At 52.1% G+C, this 17,973-nt stretch overlaps 1 protein-coding gene across 8 annotated transcripts in view; it reads right to left on the bottom strand.

Moving 5' to 3' along the window:
- Positions 1 to 10,481: 10,481 nt before the first annotated feature.
- The window catches only part of ARAP1 (ArfGAP with RhoGAP domain, ankyrin repeat and PH domain 1), a 61,759-nt gene continuing 54,267 nt past the window's right edge, over positions 10,482 to 17,973 (bottom strand). For 4 of the 8 annotated variants that reach the window (XM_023521647.1, XM_023521648.1, XM_023521653.1 and 1 more), the window contains 6 exons: positions 17,644 to 17,676; positions 13,641 to 13,723; positions 12,854 to 12,904; positions 12,605 to 12,668; positions 11,329 to 11,478; positions 10,488 to 11,098 (listed from right to left, as the gene is read on the bottom strand). In XM_023521647.1, the coding sequence (XP_023377415.1) occupies positions 11,081 to 11,098; positions 11,329 to 11,478; positions 12,605 to 12,668; positions 12,854 to 12,904; positions 13,641 to 13,723; positions 17,644 to 17,676 (399 nt within the window). In that variant the 3' untranslated portion in view covers positions 10,488 to 11,080. Of the gene's footprint in view, positions 11,099 to 11,328; positions 11,479 to 12,604; positions 12,669 to 12,853; positions 12,905 to 13,640; positions 13,724 to 17,643; positions 17,677 to 17,973 lie in introns of all 8 variants that reach the window. The other 4 variants (XM_023521650.1, XM_023521649.1, XM_011377408.2 and 1 more) reach the window with 2 other exon arrangements.

Here is a 17,973-nt window from a genome sequence, read left to right as displayed (position 1 = left end):
CATAGAGATCAAGATGGAAATACAGAAATCAGAGAGGCATAGGGGAAAACACACACACAGAGGAACAAAGACAGAAAAGGCAGGGGGTTGGGAGGAGGGAAGCAGAGACAGAAATGGAGAGAGAGACAGAGAGAGATTGAGAAAGTAGCTGAGAGAGGAGTCCAGAGAGAGGTATAAGGATGAGATTTGCAATGTTCATGGGCTAGGATCACATCTGGGGTGAGGGGCAGGTGGATGGGACTCAGACCCTCTGCTACTCCATCACAGAGGCCCTTGGACAGGGGAACATTCCTGTGCCCTCAAGTATGGAAGGGCCAGGCCTCCAGGCAGAACTCCTATGGGCTCCCTTACTATGTCTGCATCATGTCTTATCTGCATTTCCAGCATGGAGCTGGGAACACAGGAAGCTCAAGGGGCTTTGGTTGATAGTCTTTGAAGTTAGAGTCTTTGCTGGGACATTGTGGAAGTTGATGCTTGAGTATGGTCTTCTAATACGAGTTGTGGGCACCCAAGCCACAGCATCCTCACATAGCCTTCACTGTCAATAGGCTATAGCCATGGGGGAAGGCCTGCTGCACCTCTGCCCTGCCCCCAAAGAGAACTCTTCAGGAGGACACCTTAACCCAATGGAATGGGGGCAATTTAGACAATGGGACAGGTACAGAGTTGTGCTCCAGTTGGACATAAGAGATAAAGCTCCATACCTTGAGGTAGGAGATTGGGGTTTGAGTCCTGGCTCCACAACTTATTCATTCATTCATTCATTCATTCACTCACTCGCTCACTCACTCATTCATTCATTCATTCATTCATTCGTAAACACCACTGGCCAACCTCATCTAATATGACTCAGACTGTTCCTCACCTTGGAGAAGCACCCAGGCAAGGGAAAGGGGGGACTTACAATGTGACATAGGGAAGCACGAGGTCTGTGGTGACTAGAGAGGGCTCTTGACCCAGTCAGGGGTTGGAAAGCATTTCTGGAAGAGAGGGTATTAACTAGGTCTTTAAAGGCAAGGAAGTGACCCCAGGAGAAGAGAGTGTATTCCAGGCTAGGGGAGCCACATGTAGCCCTTACCAGTAATCCTGCCTTGCTCAGCTGTGAGGGGAATAAACCCCCACTGTACACACCAGGCTCCAGACAGAAAACTCATGAGACTGAGTACAAACCTGACCCCTGCTGAAGGGTATGGGGGTATGCAGTGGTGGGGTAGTGGACAGGAATGGCCAAACTTGTACAGGAGGCCTGTTCAGGCTGAGTGCTACAGAAAACAGTTGTCTCATGGCTCAGGAAGTATCGGGAAAGAAAATGTGAGGGAAACTTTGCTTTCCACTGTGGCCCCAGAAGGTAGAATTTTCTACCTCTGAAAGCCCTGAGCAAACTCTTTTCTCAGCCTAATCCATGTTGCTGCTCCATGCCTGCTAGCTGGGAAGGCATTCCATGGGCTCAGAAAGTGGAAGCCCTGGACCATGTTCAGGCATGGTCTTCACAGCTCCCATTCACGCCCTGAGGAGCCTGGTGGTAAGAAGCTGAGTCAGAAGAGTTCAAAGGAGGGTGCCTCCTGGGCATGGGGGAAGGAGGTGCTTTGAAGCCTCATCTGGCCCTCAGGCTCCTTTCTGCCCTCCCACTAGGAAACAATGGTGGAGGCCTGTCCTTGGAAATCTCCTAGGAATATACTCAAGCAAGTCAGGTGAGAGGGAGGCTCTCCTCCCCATCCCACTGTCCCATCAGACTCTACAGCTGCCCCAGAAATAAAGCATCTGCAAGAACAAGGTGTAAGATCCAGGACTACTGGATACTTCAGAACTTAAAGCCAGGCAAGTGGAAGTTCAAGTCCCAGCTCTGCCATGTGACCTGGGCAAGTTATTTAACTTCTCTGAACTTCAATTTAATTTTCTTATCTGTAACACAGGGTCACAAATTTCAAGCTCGAACAGTTGAGAGGTTTGGGGAATGTCTGTAAGGTTCCCAGTAAATAGCATGTTCCTCCCTTCCTGACCCTTCTCCTAAGAGGGTGAACTGATGATGTCGAGGTATTAACAGCCCCAAATGTTGGATAGGGGCTCTTTTAGGGTAGCGCCGAGATGGGGGAGGTGTAGAAAGGGGAGAAGACCAGAGACTGCCCAGGCCTCCTCTTCCCTCCTCCACCTGGAACCTACTGGCAAGATCACCGGGTACAGGAATCAAAGACCGTATGCCGCAGCGAAGCCCCGCCTTGCCGCAGGCAGGCCCCGCCTGCGACCGCTCTCCACGGTACTGATCAGTGCATTTCCCGTTCACTTGCCCTGCTTTGCCCGCCCGCTCCGCTGTTGGTCATCGTTTTTTGACGGAGGTGGAAGGAAGGAGGATGCTACTGGGAGGCGGGTGGCTGCCCAAAGCAACGGGAGGATGCAGCCTCTGGAATCCAGCCGCCACTTTGAGCCCACCGCCTCGCGAGGACTGCAGGCTCCGCTGGTTCCAGCTACTCCTCATGGCCAAAGGCAGCTTCTTCTCAGCGCCCTGCTCTGCTCCCTCCTGCATGGCTGTTTCTCTCGCACCTTCCAGACGGCCCTTCCTGTCTTGCTCGGTGCCTCTTTTTTATCTTTGTCCCCTCAATATGGGTACTCCTCACAGGGGCACCAGGGCCCATCTCTCCTAGTTCTCCACCCCACCCCCACAGAGCATATATTCTTCTGTCGACATACCAACAATTGCAAGTGCCCCTGTGGTCCACCCCTTTCTGGAGCTCCAGATGTCTGGTACAGGCTGCCTCTTGGACATCTCCTCTGGGGACATCCCAGAGGTCCCTCACACACTCAAAAATATTCAACATCCAACACATTTTTTGTCTCTATCAAAGACATCAGCAAACTTCTAATCCTCAGTCTGGAAACTTCAAAGCAGCTTTGCCTCTCTCTTCTCTGAACTTCAAATCTGTCGCAGAGGCCCGTCAATTCTCCCTCTGTAATTCTCACACATTTAGCCATTCCCTTCATCTCCTGAGCTTTCTTCCCCTCCCCTGGTCATTCTCCAGCCCCCTAGCCCAGTTCAACCCCTCTATTCCACTTCCACCCTGCACCTAGTGCCGGCTTTCTAAGACATCTAGCTGGTCATGTGACTCCTCCTCAAAACCTTTGCATGACTTCCCAGTTCCCTCAGAATAAAGCCCAAGCTCCTCAGCCTGGCATTTGAGGTCCCTCGTGAGCGATCCTGACTGACCTCTCCATCTTCTGTTCCACATGGAGCAGAACTATTCCTAAGCACATCCCAATCCTTTCCTCCTCTCTGTTCTCCCTCCCAGGCTGACTTCCCTCTCCTCCTCCTTTCCTCTGCCGATCCCAGATGTTGGCATATTCTTCTTTGGCCAGTTCAGCACAAACCCTGCCCCCACCCACAGGGGACCAGGTAGACAGAAGGGGGTCACTGGATTCTGGGCTGCGCAGCGTTTAGCTGCCTCTCTCTTCCTTAACTTGCCCACTATCTGTCCCACTAAATCATCCCCCTGCTCAGGTTCATCTCTTCTACTAGATCACATTTTCCTCAAGGACGGGCCAAAGTCCTATTCACCTCAGTCCCAGTCCCCAGCCTTTGAGCAGTCTCACTAGGTACAAGTGAGAAATGTTGATGGAGGAAAGTAGGCAGGAAGAAGACACAGCTGAGTGTGGAAATAAGATAATGCACTTCAGAGATCAGTCCAGGATCACACAAAATGGAGCAAGCCCTAAGAGGCTGAAAGTTGATGTGGGGACACAGGTGATGCATGGCCGGGCTCACTGACCTGCTCTGTGGAAATTCCCCCACCTCTCACAGGGGCAGATGAGGCCACAGAATGTGAAATAGCCCTCAGCTCTCTGGGGTGGGGTAAGCTAGTAATTGGTGGAATGTGGATTTCGTGGAGGGTTGGCTGAGGGCCAGTATGTGCCCACATATGGGTCTTGGTAACCAGAGCCCCGGGTGGCAAGGGGAATGAGGAACTTAGGGAGCCATCTCACAGTCCTTCTCTCCACTCCTCCTCAGCCCGGAAGCTGCCACCTGTGGCTCCAAGAATAATGACTGGAGGAGCAACATGTCCTTGGCAAGGGCCTGGCATAGTTCCCTGTGTTTTCATACTAAACATGGACCCCATCATACCGTATGTGACAAGGCCTTTGCTACAATAAAAGGCCATCACAGCCTCCAGAACAGCTCTAAGGTAGAGCAGCTTCTTCAACACTTCAGGAAGGTGGCTTTGGGGACTCAGAACCTAGGGTTGAGGCATCATGGGCCTGCTTCAGGTTCTAGATCAAAGCTGCCCTATGAGGGAAGGGGTGACCCCAAGTGAGGGCATAGAGGTCCCTATTCATGCTGGGCAAGAGAATAAAGTGCTAGAACAGATGGCAAATTCAGGGAGGGGAGATGCAGCCAAAGCTCAGGCCCTCATCTCAGAATCCAGTGACCCTTCCTGCTTACACTGCCCTATAAATGAGGTAGGGGTGGGGTGCCCAGGAAGGATGGGCAGATTTAGGGAGGGCAGAGAAGAGAGGGAAGTCAACTAGACACTTGAAAGTGCCTTCTGCTTAAGGTCAAGGTCATCTCCAGGGATTTGAATCAGGCAGCATAAGATGGTAGAGCCAGCGAAGTCCAATTCCTCGTGGACGGTCCAATTCCAGAAGGAGAAACTAAGATGAGAGAGAGTAGAGACATACCCAGGCCACACAGTGAGTAAAAGACAGGGCTGGGCCTAGGACCAGGGACTCCTGGCCACTGCCCCGTAAGACCATCTCTTTCTCTCCTCTTTATAATCTTCTACTTCTCCCTCTTCCTCCTCACCTCCTCCAGCTGGGCAGAGGCCCAGGAGAGAAGGCTGTGGATATATCTTGTAATCTTGGAAAGAGATCCTCAGGAATGTGGGATTTTAGCAAGAATAGGTCAGGGCAGAAGTAGCCCTTGTGGCTTCATACTCTGGGGAAGGTTTTACTCTCCCTGGATACCCAAGGCCCAGCTCCCCCACACCCCGACCACCCTCCAATCCAGCACACCAGGATCCTCCTTGCCAAGAGACCCTGAGGCACCCACTCAGCCCTAATTACTTCTTCCTCCTTAACTCCCCACACCTGAGGAGGGGGAAGGAGGGGGTGTGACTCAGTGGGATAAAGGCAGCTGCTATATTTGAATGATTACATAAGCCAGGAGGGAGGCAGCTGATGTGTGACTCCATCAAGGTCGGAGAAAAGTTGAGGCTGGGCCCAGGAGGCAAGGTCTCCTCCCTTCATCCACAGGCTTCAGCCTGGGCTTAGACATGACTCTAAAACGTCCTGGACATTGCAAGTTTATTTCTGCATTGCCAGACTGCAAGGTAGGTCTTCCCTTGGACTAACCACACTAGGAAGGCTCTGTTGCTTCTCCACATTCCTAGAAAAATAACCTCCTGGAATCTAGAAACTCTAAGGCCAGACCTAGACTAAGCCCCAGATCTTCTTTGTAAACTGTTTCTAGAAGGAAAGACAGAACTGAAACAGTTTGGCACTGATTTAGAAAAAGTGCCTGCTGGGGAGGGCATCAGGTCTGAACCCTTGGCTTACCTGCAGCATATGGAAAGGACCTGTGTTTCTGTCCCACCTACACCAATTATTAGTCACCTGACATTGGCAAGTCCATGCCTCAGTTTCTTCACCTATAGAATCTTCCTCATAAGGTGGGTTATAAGGATGGAATGACATAACATATGTAAAGCCTTAGCCCAGCAGGTGATGGGTGCTTCCTAATAGTTTATCAGCATTATCACTTGTATCATTATAATTGTGACACTAAGGACCGGCTAGAAACCTCCCAGGTGGCAGGATCCCAGGTTGGACTGACCCCTTTGCCTCAGTGACTGCTGACCTGCAAGCTTGGCCAGACTTCCTGTGTGCCCCTGGACAAAGCCTCTGTCTTCTCTGGCCCTCAGTCTATAACGAACTCTCAGGTGTTTGAGAGAGGATTTTCTCCACATACTCCACCTCCCCATTAATGACTTAAGGCATTAGAAGCTGCAGAGCAAATAGGGTTGGTCAGGGAGGGGGAGATCTGAGGGTGATATGAGCTGGAAGTGTGGCAGCCAGTACTAGACAGCAGCACAGGGCCCACTTCCTTGGGGCCTCTAGACAGCTCCTCCTAGGCTATGGGGACCCCAGGAGGAGGAAGGCTGTGCCCACCCATACTGCGTTGCCATGACACTGGTCTCCATGGTGCCAGGCACACAGCCCGCCCCTCAGGAGGAGGGACAGACAGTGACAGGAGCTGGGGAGGTTCAGGCCCCAAGGTCGTCTCAGCCTGTCCCTGTCTCCATCGGCCTGCGAGGTCTCCTGTCCTGAGCCCCTCAGGAGGAATGGCAGGAAGGGCAGTTCCTACCTCGGAGGGTCAAAAGAGTGACAAAGAGAAGACTCAGAGTGACTGAGGTGGAGGGAGAGATATACAGTGTGTAGAGAAGTGGCAGAGAGAGCGGAAGGGTAGGGAGAGTTGGGGAAACAGACTGGAGTGGGAAGGGCAGAATGGGGAAAGGCAGGAGGTGGGAAGAACACACTATAGTTAATGGAGGGGGAAGTGCCTCCCAGGCTGACAGGTGGTAGGAGGCGCCGTCCAGCCCATCTCTTTGGTCTCAGTGTTTTGAGGTGGGTGGTGGTGGAGGAAAGAGTGGAGGAGGAGCAGGAGGAGAGAGGGGAACAATTTTCCTAGAGAGCTTTGTGCGTAGGGGCATTCATACACGTGCCGTGTGTGTGTGTGTGTGTGTGTGTGTGTGTGTGTGTCTAAATGCAGGCTGAGGTGTACAGGCATGTGTGTGCAGGACAAGTGTGTGTGTGTGGCATGTGTGTGCCTGTGCCACTGTCTCCAGGGTGACAAATACAGCAATAGGAGCTGTAACCAGGGTGGAGAAAGTGTGGAAATTTCCACAGGCTCAAAGTGGCGTGGGAGAGGGACACGCTGGAGCTGTACCAGCTTTGGCTGACCAGGAAACACTGTGCCTGACAGCTCCTTCCTAGGCCAGTCCCTAGCTGGGTGCAAATGACCTAGACACACACATACCCTAAGTACACTCGGTACAATAAGAATAAAGAACAATCTAGGAGAGCTTCCTGAAGGAGGTGTCATACTGGAGGAGAGGTTGAGAGGTTCATGCCAGTTGTACTTCTGCATATGAGACAGACACTGACATGCCCCAGATCAGGGTCTGAGTCACTTAGGTCATGGAGCTAGCTAAAGGAATAGAAACTACTCCTTTTTCTGGTGGGAGAAGATCCTAAGAAGCCCATTTGACTGAGAAGCAGTCATATTTAAGAGGCAAGGGGAAGAGGCAAAAACCCCAACACCAGTGGCATGAGGGATAGGCTCTGGAGGGATCTTGCAGCACGAAGCTCCAACCATAGCCAGCTGCTCAACGCAGGATCACATCACCTTGCCTTTGGCTCATACCATTCCCTCCTGGATGCAGCTTTCCCTCTCAACTCCACCTGCAGAAATATGGCTGTCTTTTTAGCTTCACTTATCCATAGAGTCTTTCCTGATCAATACACCCACCAAAAGGGCTCCCTCTTTCCTTAACACCACTTACACATCTGCTTCTGCTCAGTGTTCAGTACAGCTTTGCACACAGTAGATATTCAAGAAATGCTTGTTGAATAAAAATATATTAGGCCTGGAGAGGATTCTGGATGCCATGATGTCCCCCCAGACATATTTGGGAAGGGAACTAAGGGACAGTACTAGGTACTTCATACTTATTGGATCATTTCATACTTCCATTAGTAGGTATAGGCATACCTTGGAGATACTGTGGGTTCAGTTCCAGACCACTGCAATAAAGTGAGTCATAATCTTTTTGCTAGAGGGTCTTGCCTTTGATTTGTAAAATATGCAACATATGTAGAGCACAATAAAGCAAAGCACAATAAAGCAAGCTATGCCTGTTATTAATATCTCCAAAGTATAGCTGAGAACATCAAGGATCAGAAACCTGGGGAACTCAGCCAAAGCTCCACAGCTTATAGATGGGAGCATCAACATCTACCTGGTTGGCATCCATGTCCATGCTTTTCAAAAACTACCAGCTATAGGCAGGGGGCTTGGGAGCACCAGAGCTTGGGGCCAGGAAAGAAGACCTCAGCTCCAGGCTCCCCTCCAGTCCAGCTCAGGGGGAAGCAGGGAGGAGGCAGGGCCCATCTTCCCCTCCCCCGCCCCATCGATTTCTTGTGGAGCCCAGGGGTCTCCTGAGGCCCAGAGGCCCTTGATGGCTGTTGAACTCTGCAGCATGGGCAGGTTGAGCAAGGAGATGAAAAACAGAAAGAGAGACAGCCCACCCCACTCTCAGACCTACCTCCACTCTCTTCCCCTAAGCCTCCTTCCCACCCACAATGCCCTGACTTGCCACAACCTTCTCTCCCAGGGCTTCCTGTGGTCCTGTGCGATTAGGTCCAGACTTCAGTTGATCCTTGAAGCCTTGTCTTACTCCTCCAAAACATCAACCCACCCCCAATACAAGTCATACCCCACTCCACCATGTGCATCTGGCAAGGCTTCCAGTTTTGGGGGCCAGTTCAGGGGCATCTCCACTCCCAGGAAGCCCCTCCCTCTTCAAAAACTGCTCTTCCTTCCTCAGCAAGTCCAGCTTTGGGCTCTTCAGCCACTCCCCCGCCACCACTCCCACAACACAATCTCAAATAACATATGAACAAACCTCACAAGAGATCCCATTTCTAGGAATCTTTGTGATGAAGACCATCAGAGCCTCCTGCCCTAATTCATCCAACACTTGTCAACCATAATTCATTAAGGTTGAGGCTCTGAAGGCCCAATAAGATATCATCCCTGATTCCAAGGGAAAGCACTTTAAACTACCATGAACTCTTGACAGTTCAGAACTCCATCTCCAGGAGACAAATAAGGCCACTTATAAGAAAGCATAGTTGGAATCAGAGTAGAGGAGGAAGAATCCCCCGCCGCTTCCCGCCAAAGTGGGGGCAGTGGAAATGGACTTCAGCCCTAATTCGGGAAAGCTGTGTGACTTTGGGCAATTTGCCTTCCTTCTCTGGGCCTTATTTATTTTCTTTCTCTGCCAGAAGGAAACAGTGCATACAGCACAGGCACTGACCTACAGTGGGTGTTTGGTAAAGGACTCTTTCCTTCTCCTGCTGGCTCCTAAAGCCCAGAAGTCCACAGCACATCCCTGCACTGTGCTGCTTTCCCGAATATCAACAGCCTTGGTGTCAAAGACAGGGACAAGTCCCATTCCACACTCCAACAGAGCAAAGCCTGGGTCAGGACATCCATACTGAGGCCCTCTGGAACCTCTCCTGGGACCAGCAATGTTGAGCTGTCCGTGCCTGTCCCCTGGTGGCCTAATAGGGTCACTGCAGTCACCTCCTTGGCCAGTAAAGTGACTTTGGCAGCTGGCGGGGAACAACTCCAGTCTCACTTGTCCTCTCTCTGAGCCTCAGGGCTAGCTGGTCAGTCCAAGGTCAGATCCAAGGATGAATTCCAGCCCCTGAGCACCTGGACAAGGATCTGTCCTGGTTGCATGTGGAATGGTCAGCCTGGCTTAGAGAAGACCACCTAGGGCAGAACCAGAGTAGGAGACTCAAGGGGCTTAGCCACAACTTGTGAAACTGGCTAGGGAACCCATTCCAATCTCCTGACATCCACCTCAAGGATGAGAACAAAGGGGAGAACAAAGAATCTGGAGTCCAGGTCCCCAAGACCCCCCCACCAGCACCCAGGGCCTTGCCACTGAACTGCATCACATGAGTCAGTGGTCATATGACCCACCCTCCATACTTTTGCCGAGCCCCACAGCCTGAGACTGAGGCTGGGAGGTCAGCCTGTCTGCCTGCTGGGCCCCTGGAGAGAGGCCGGTAATGAGACTCTAGGCAGAGGCGGGAATGTGGTGTCTGGCACCTTCCCAGGGAGTCCCAAATCCATCTCTGACAGCTCGTTATCTCCCCAACTTGCCAGGGCTTTGTCTTCTTGGAGGAAATGACCAGGCAGTACCTAGTGAGGGCAGCTTCCTGGTGCAACGCAGCGCCCACCTCTGGAGGGGTGTGCATAGGGGTCCAGTGCAAATGGGCTTCAGCCCTGATTCAGGAAAGCTGTGTGACTCAGTATGAGGCCCTTCATCCTAATTTAATGAAGCTCCTGTGACCCTGTGACCTTGTGTCTCAGAGAGGCTGGTGAGGGGCTGCCCTGAGCCACTCGCATGTCACACCCAGGCTCCGGCTCAGATCGACGGCAGCTAGGACAGGGACTCAGTTCAGCAGGGGCCTGTCCTGGCCAAGACTAGGACCAGCATTCCCCACTAGAGCGGGGACAGCATAGCGCCAGGCTGGGGCTCTGCCTGGGATGGGGGAAGAGTGGCTGAACGGCTCAGGGCCTGGAAGGAGCAGAGCCCAGGTCCCCAGCTTCAGGGCGCTAGCACTCTTCTCTGGGCTCCTGACCTCCTGTCTCCTACACCGGGGCACTGGAGACTCCCAACCAATCACAGGCCTCAGCACCATAGGATAAAATATACAGATATATTTATATTATCAAAAGTTCCCCAAAGTGGGGAAGGGGCATCAGGTAGTCTGGGGCCTCCCAGTCAGCCTAGACCACAAGGGGGCCTGAAGACCCCCCAGTTCAGCTCTCGGCCCTGTAGAAACTTACCCAAGAGCTCCCTCCCCACCCCAGCTGAGTGTTCCTTTAGAGTATCCACTTTTTGCTGTTCTGGAGTTTGTGGCAAGGGGGTGGGCTCCCTTCCAGCGGGGGCCCCAGGGCCTCAAGCCTCTGAAATGATGGTGTTCCTCCAGAGTTCCTGATTGACGTCCATCTCTGCAATCCCTCGAACTCAGGGTGGGCGACCCTTGAGAGAAACAGGCCAGGCCGGGGGAGCTGAGCACCTGGACAGAGTAGGTAAGGGGCTCTTTCTCAGGCAGACACTGCTGTCCCCACCCCTGGGCCAGAGAACCCCATGCTGCAGTCAGGACGTGGGATGTAGGGGTGTGGCTTCCTCATGCGCCCCCTGCTGGCTCAGAGCAGGCACGCAGGGTATGAGGGTGTCTGAACAGGAAGGCCTCAAGGCGGCAGAGTCCCAGAGCCAGGGGCTGGCTCCTGCGTTCACACGTTTCGAAGGAGCTGTGGGAAGGCAGAGAAGCCCAGATTCAATAAGCACTTTGCGGATCCTGGTGGAGAGGGGGCTCCCATGAACCATGTGATCCAAAGGGGCCTGTCAGGACTCCTACCGAGGGCATAGGGATGGGGTCCAAGGGCACTCAGAGAAGAGAAGCAGAGAGGAAGGGTTGGGTGGAAGGCAGGCTCCAGCCAAGACCCCCGCCCCCTGCCCATAGGAATGGAGAGCCACTCACAGAAAGGGGGTCTGAGGCAAAGGCGGCCACACTCCGGCGCATTTCGTTCTCACTGCCACGGAGGGGGATCAGTGACACACTGCCAAGCCGGACCTCAGGCACTGCCCGGGACACGCGTGAGGGCTCCGAGGGCCACACCAGGCCATCATGCTGGGGAGCAGGGGAGAAAAGGGGCGTTGGGGCCTGGGCTCAGCTTTGGCTAGCCCAGATACTCAACCCCGGATCCACCCACCCTTCCCAGAAATGCCTCCAGCTATGATCTGAGGTGACACCCTCAGCTTTGATCCCAGCTGATATGAGAAGCAGCTGTTAGGAGAACATGACTGTATCCCTGGCAAAACCCAGCCAGTTATGTTACTCAACAACTCTCATCTCTGGGTCCACAAACAAACTGCTCTAGGAATGCAGCACCAAGAAAACAGTTCTAGAGGAACATGTCTGCCTCCTTTCACCAGGAACCGAGAAAACTACAGAATCTACCCCATCTCTCTTAGGGCCCTGATACAGTTGTCTCCCTTCTCCCTAAACAATTCTGAGCTCTCATTTAAAAACCTCTATTTTAAGCCAACTCACCCCTCTGGCCGTGCTCAAAGTCCTTCCCAGCCTGTTCCTGCCTGGCCACTGCAGCAGCCACCTTCCTGGCCTCCTCACCTCAAGGCTTGGCCCTGCAGTCCATCTTCCCCTGCATACCACTCCCAGAATGAGCCCTCTCAAACTCAAACTTGCATACCACCACTCCTTGCTGAACACTCTCCCTTAAAAATGGAGACTAGATCAAGTTCAGCTTCCTTGGCATGGCCTTCAAGGTTCTTTAAGATTTTCTCCTGACTCCCTTTCCAGTGCCAACTTCTGGCACTCCTGGCTTCTCCCTTTACATCCCATTGGACAATCTGTCATTCATTTGCCATGCCTTTGCATACTTTCCCTCTGCCTAGAAGCTTCCCCCACCCCTCCCTTTGCTTGATGAACATTCCCTCATTCCCAAAGACTCAGCTCCTATGATACCCTCTCCCCTTATGCCTTCCCTACTCACCCACCACCGAGGGCAGGGGTCTGCACCCTCTGTCTCTAGCATGCCTGGCTCTAGGCTGAACCAGAGTGGGCACTAGGAAAGGTTTAATGAGTGAAGGAACAAAGAAACTGAATTAATAGCAATTCAGTTTCCTTGAAGCAATTGGTGGCCTGAACAGTGAAGAAGTAAATGTCCTATTCACCAGAATGGATGCCCCCTCAAGACCCCACCCCATACCCCACCCCTGCACCCTGCACCTGGTACCTGCACAAAGAGAAAGGTGGCGAACCACTCCCGGAGTTCCATCTGCGTCTCACAGCAGAGGTACCTGCAGGGTGGAGCACAGGTCTGGATGTTGCCAAGAGCCCGGCTGAGTGGAGGATATCCTGCCCAATCTCCCCAGCCCAGGGTCTTGGGGCAGGGCATAGATCTGGACAGTGAGGGGGACCCAATCAAGGGGACGGGCTACCATCTCTCCTCAGCCTGGGGTCTCAGGACAGGGCCCTTGCTCACCACTGTTGCTTCTCATGTTTCTCTGTCTCGTGCACCACAGTGAAGCCCCAGCTGTAGAGGAGGGGCAAGTGGAATCACTTGATAGCCCCCAGAGGACTCACAGCCCAGGTTCCCAGGACAGAGCCCAGAAGCATGAACCAGAGCTGGGGGCAGAGTTCAGGGCCTTCTAGCAAGGGCAGCATATCCTGGCTGCTGCTGCTTCTTCTCACAGCCCCTACCTTCCTAAGAGCAAAACAGGCCCTTGGCTCCCCAACCCCCAACTCCACCCCGCCCCAGGCCTACCCTAGTCCTTCAAAGGTAACTAGGCACAGCCAGTGGATGAGAAGAGAAAGTCAGAAAACCAAGTCTGATAGCTGTAATTAATAACAATAACGGCTATGCATCACTTTTTGACTTTTTAAAACATACAATACCCTTTGAAATAGCTATACCATTATTTTCCCCATCTACAGATGTGGGAAGTGAGGCACAGAAAATGACAGGGTTTCAGTCTATGCCAGTGGTTCTCAAATATGAGCAAGCATCAGAGTTCCCTGGATGGCTTGTTATAGCACAGACTGCTGGCCCCGCCCCCAGGATCCACAAGGCTACAGGTCTCGGTAGTACTCTAGAAGTTGGATTTTTAGTGTGTTTCTAGATGATGCTGAGGCTGCTGGTTTGGGAGACCACACCTTCAGAACCACTGAACCAATCCTGTCAAGTTGAAAGCCCCCAGCTGTGCCTCCCCCATCTGTTCTGAGCCCCCACGGCTCCCAGCTGCAGACCTATTTGCCCAGGTCCAGCTCACCAGGTGGGTGGCCGGAGTTTCTTCTTCACTCCCAGGTAGACTTTGAGGCTTTTGACAGGCCACTCCTTCTCAGGTCGGTGACTCTGGGGGACAGGGGTAGGGAAAGGTTACTTAGTCAGTTGGGGTGGGACCTGGGGCACTTATCCCAACTGGGTACCTCCCTCCTCCCTCGCCCATTCCCGCTTGCATCCCAGCACAGGGAACCTCCTCTAGGAAGCCTTCCTGACAAAGCCCTCCCTGTTTACAATCCATGCCCAACTAAGCCCCCCAGGCCTCTCTTTTTGCAGCAGCATCAGACAGTCAACCCTCAGTCCCAGGGGCAGCCATTCCAGTGTGACATCCAGAGCAGTGAGTCCCAGCACTCTCTGCTATCCTGTAAATTGGAGAATTGACTAGTAGCATCGGTTGAACCAGACTATCTGGAGGGAGAAGTCTGTACCTCACCCTTTGGCATCAAAATGAATAAGTGTGTGTGATCTGAGATCAGCTGTGTGATCAGCTGGCTGCTTGTTATCTGTTTGTCTCAGGTTATTTCTCTCTCAGCCCCTTCCACCCCATGGAGGCTCCAGGGTTGACCGTGTGAACAAAAGGCTGTGGGGTTAGCAGTTACTAGCTCTTTGGTTCCATAAGGGGAAGGCTAATGACTCAAGCTGAAGCAGAACAGCTGTTTGGTAGACCAAAGGAAGAACTTCCCAGTGGTCTAGGTCAGGAAGCAAGAGACCGATGTACTGGGGAGGGGCACCAGATCAGTGACATGTTCACCTCTGGCCCCTACTTCTGCATATGGGTCTGGGCTGGGAAGGAGCAGGCTGGCTTAGAGGCAGGAGGATGGGAGCAATGACCCCCAAGGAAGAGGTTGGTTGGAGATCAAGCTAATGAGCCTTCCTCCTGCTCTGGGAGCCATTTGCTAGAAGCCCTGCCCCACCAGGCACCTCTGGAGCCAGCAGGGGTGCCAGGTGGTTGGTAGAGGAATGAGACTCACTTACAACCAAATCTGGAGGTCAAAGCTTGAGCCACTTCCACCCTGTTCCCCACCATTGCTCCTAGGCACCCCCAGGCATGGCTCCTCAGCAAGAACAAAAAGAGGGGAGTAGGGGATGGCCAGGGGAAGTGGAGAGTTTTAGGAACTGGCAGACTCCCTGTGAGGTAGCAAAAGGATGGGCTGCTCAGGGGTTAGTGGAGACTTCAGTGCTGTCACAGGGGTGGCTCAAGAAGGGCTTGATCCTGCTTCCACCCTAATCCCCTCTTAATGGCCAAGGCCCTGATGGGGAAGCCCTATGTCTCCTACACATAGCACCTGACCTGACAAAGATTTTGTGCCCAAGAGGGCCTGGGACAAACTAGGCTATAGACACAGGATGATCCGAGCTATAGGCAGAGAGGAAACTGGGCAGTAGGAAGGGAAATTAGGCTGTGGAAATGCAAGAAACAAGGTGTGGGGAGAATATGACAAGGAAGAAACCTACATGCAAGCAGGGAAGAAGCAAGGCTAATAGCATTACAGAAATCAGACTGCAAGTTGAAAGAAACAAGATAGCGAGAACAGAAAGACAGGCTGTAAAATAAAATTAGGCTGCAGCCATGGGAAATACCAGGCTCCAGGCAGTAAATAAGAAAAGATGTGGGGGAAACTGGGCTGCAGGTACAGAAAGCATCAGGCTGAGAGAATGGAAAGCAGGCTTGCAAGAAGTTGGGCTATGCGTGCAAGGGGAAGTGAATTAGAAGCAAGGAGTAGTGTCAATCAATAGTGAAAGATGTATAGTGCCAGGTGGATACTAGACTAATCAGAGGGATTACTTTGTAATTTATATAAATGTCTAACCACTATGCTGTATACCTGAAACTGATATAAAATAATATCAAATGTCAACTGTAATTGAAAAATCAAAAGCGGGGGGAAGGTAAAGAGGAATAGGAGGTTAGGAGGTTCAAAATTACAGGTATAAAATAAATAAGTCATGGGGATGTGGGGTACAGCACAGGGAATACAGTCAATAATATTGTGAGAGCATTGTATGGTGTCAGATGGTTGCTGAACTGATCATGGTGATCACTTCTTTAGGTGTATAAATGTTGAATAACTGTGGCGTACACCTGAAACTAATACAATATTGTATAGACCCATGGGTGTGACAGGAATGATGGTTCCAGTCAGGGTTCCAGTCAGGGTGTGGAGAGAATTGCGGGAACTGAGGAATTCAACTCAGGCAGTGGCTCCTTGAGAATATGAAAAAACCCTCAGCCTCTGCTTCCTCAAGTTCTCGTGTGCGTGGCATGTGCGTGACATAAACTTGGCTGAGACAGGAAGGTTTGGAAGGAGGGGGGTGTCAGTTAATGTAATCTTCTTTGGTCCCCAAGGACTCCATTTCTAATCAAACAGCTCATGTTTCCAGCATCTCTGAGGTATGAGGTCACTGGCAGAGAGGCAAGTTCACCCCTTGATGCTCAAAGACCTCTGCTGGAACCAAGATCTTCCCAGACTGTGTGTTTCCCAGGTGCCTCAGGGTTTTTAACAATGCAGAGACCCCCAAGACAAGGCTTGGCTGTTTATATATCCTCCATGCCAGGGATTGTCCCAATTTCCTGTTGCTCCATAAACCGACAAATACCAAAATTACCAACACCTCAGTAGCCAAAACACACCTTCCCAGAGCTTCTGTCAGGTAGAGGTGCCAGCTGCCACCATGGAGAGCACCACTTACCCCTGCACTGATCAATCCCTCGCTGTGGAGTCTTTGATTTCTCTACTTCAAGGAATAAAAAGCTTGAGCTTTGATGCTAACAAATCTGGCTTTGAATCCCAGATTACCATCTAGAGATGGCCTTAGGCAAGTCACTCATAACCTGCTTTCTCACCTGTGAAATGGGAATAATACCCCTCCTCCTGGGACAGTAGTGAGATTACATGTCCCAGTATGAGAAGGGTGGTTCACCAAGCCTCTTCACCAAACATTACACCTTTCCTTTTTCTAGCTCTCCTGCCTTTCTCCTCTGCATGCCAAGGGATCAGCCACTGCTTTTCCAGGTGCTTTAGTCATCTGGGCTTGGTTTGCTACAACAGGCTAAGTGCCCCCAAAGGGAGGAGGCCAGGGAAATAACACCCCAGAACCCAGGGAGACTGACTGGAGGAGTGGACAGGCCCAGAAATAAGGATGTGATCATAGAAGAAGGCAAAGAATAGAAGAGGCGGCATTCCTCACAAGGGTCATCAAGAGCCCAGGCAGCATTAATAGAGGTATAATGTGCAAAGAAAGGGAGATGAGGATCCTGCTCTATCTGCTCTGCTCCCTCCTTGGCAGCTAGGCCTGTCGACACTGGTGGGGGTGGCTGTGAAAAATTAGGCTAGTCCCCTGGGCTTGCGAACACGTTTCTGTTGCCTGTCTCTGCAGGGCATCTATGCTCTATGGTCCCCAAGACGCAGCTAGACAGGGGTGTCACAAGAGGCAGATTCTCAGCTGAATCTGTCAGAAGCACACTTCGAGGGCTAGGGCAGCCTTGAGGAAGGAGTGGATGAGCCCCCCTCTCCCAAGGGTGTGCAAACAAGGGCTGGCAACTGGCCTGGGAGGCGGACAAGGAATCCCTACTGCAGGTCAAGAATGTGCCAAGCTTCTGTAGCCTCTGTAGCTTTACCCTGGCACTTTAGGAACAGGACAGTAGCAAGGAGATTCTGATAGCCCTGGAACTCTCTCCAGGTTTGAAAAGAGAGGTAACAGGAGATGAGGCTCAGAGCTCTAATTCAAACCTAGAGGCCTTCATTACTGGTTCTACAGCTTCTACGCTGAGTTCTCTGGAAAATTCTAGAGCATCGTACTGATGTGGGACTCTATCTTGGGGAAAGGACTCTGGGACAGGTGTGGGAATAAAGGGCAGGATCCTAGTGGCAAGGGGGCAGGGAACCATGCCTGGAGATGGTCAGGAGCTCGGCTGTGTCCCCATGCTCCCACCAGGCTCGCTTAGCCCCAGGTGGTGTAAGGCAGCTGGCAGGTGGCCCACAACTACTCACGGTCTCAGGGGCCCCGCTCCACGGCCTCTGGCTCTGTTCGATAGAGGATCAGGGTTACAGAAGGAGCCCCAAGTCTACAGCCAGGACAGTGTATGTTGTGGTGTGTGATGGGATATTGTATGTATGTGCAAAAGATATTGGAGGAAAGGTGCTAGGATGCACTCTGGTCCAGGAGGACACCCAGCATGTGGACAGAGTGGGCATGGAGTGGGACAAGAGGGGGTATGACCTGTTAAGTGCCAAGACATGCATGGGTCACAATTTGAAGCTGTCATCATGTTGTATGTTCTTGAAAGTACCATGACAAAGCACAGGTTAGAAAGCACGTGC

The sequence above is a fragment of the Pteropus vampyrus genome, unplaced genomic scaffold, assembly GCF_000151845.1.
Source record: "Pteropus vampyrus isolate Shadow unplaced genomic scaffold, Pvam_2.0 Scaffold311, whole genome shotgun sequence".
Lineage (NCBI taxonomy): Eukaryota > Metazoa > Chordata > Mammalia > Chiroptera > Pteropodidae > Pteropus > Pteropus vampyrus.
This window is presented reverse-complemented; position numbering and strand designations above follow the sequence as displayed.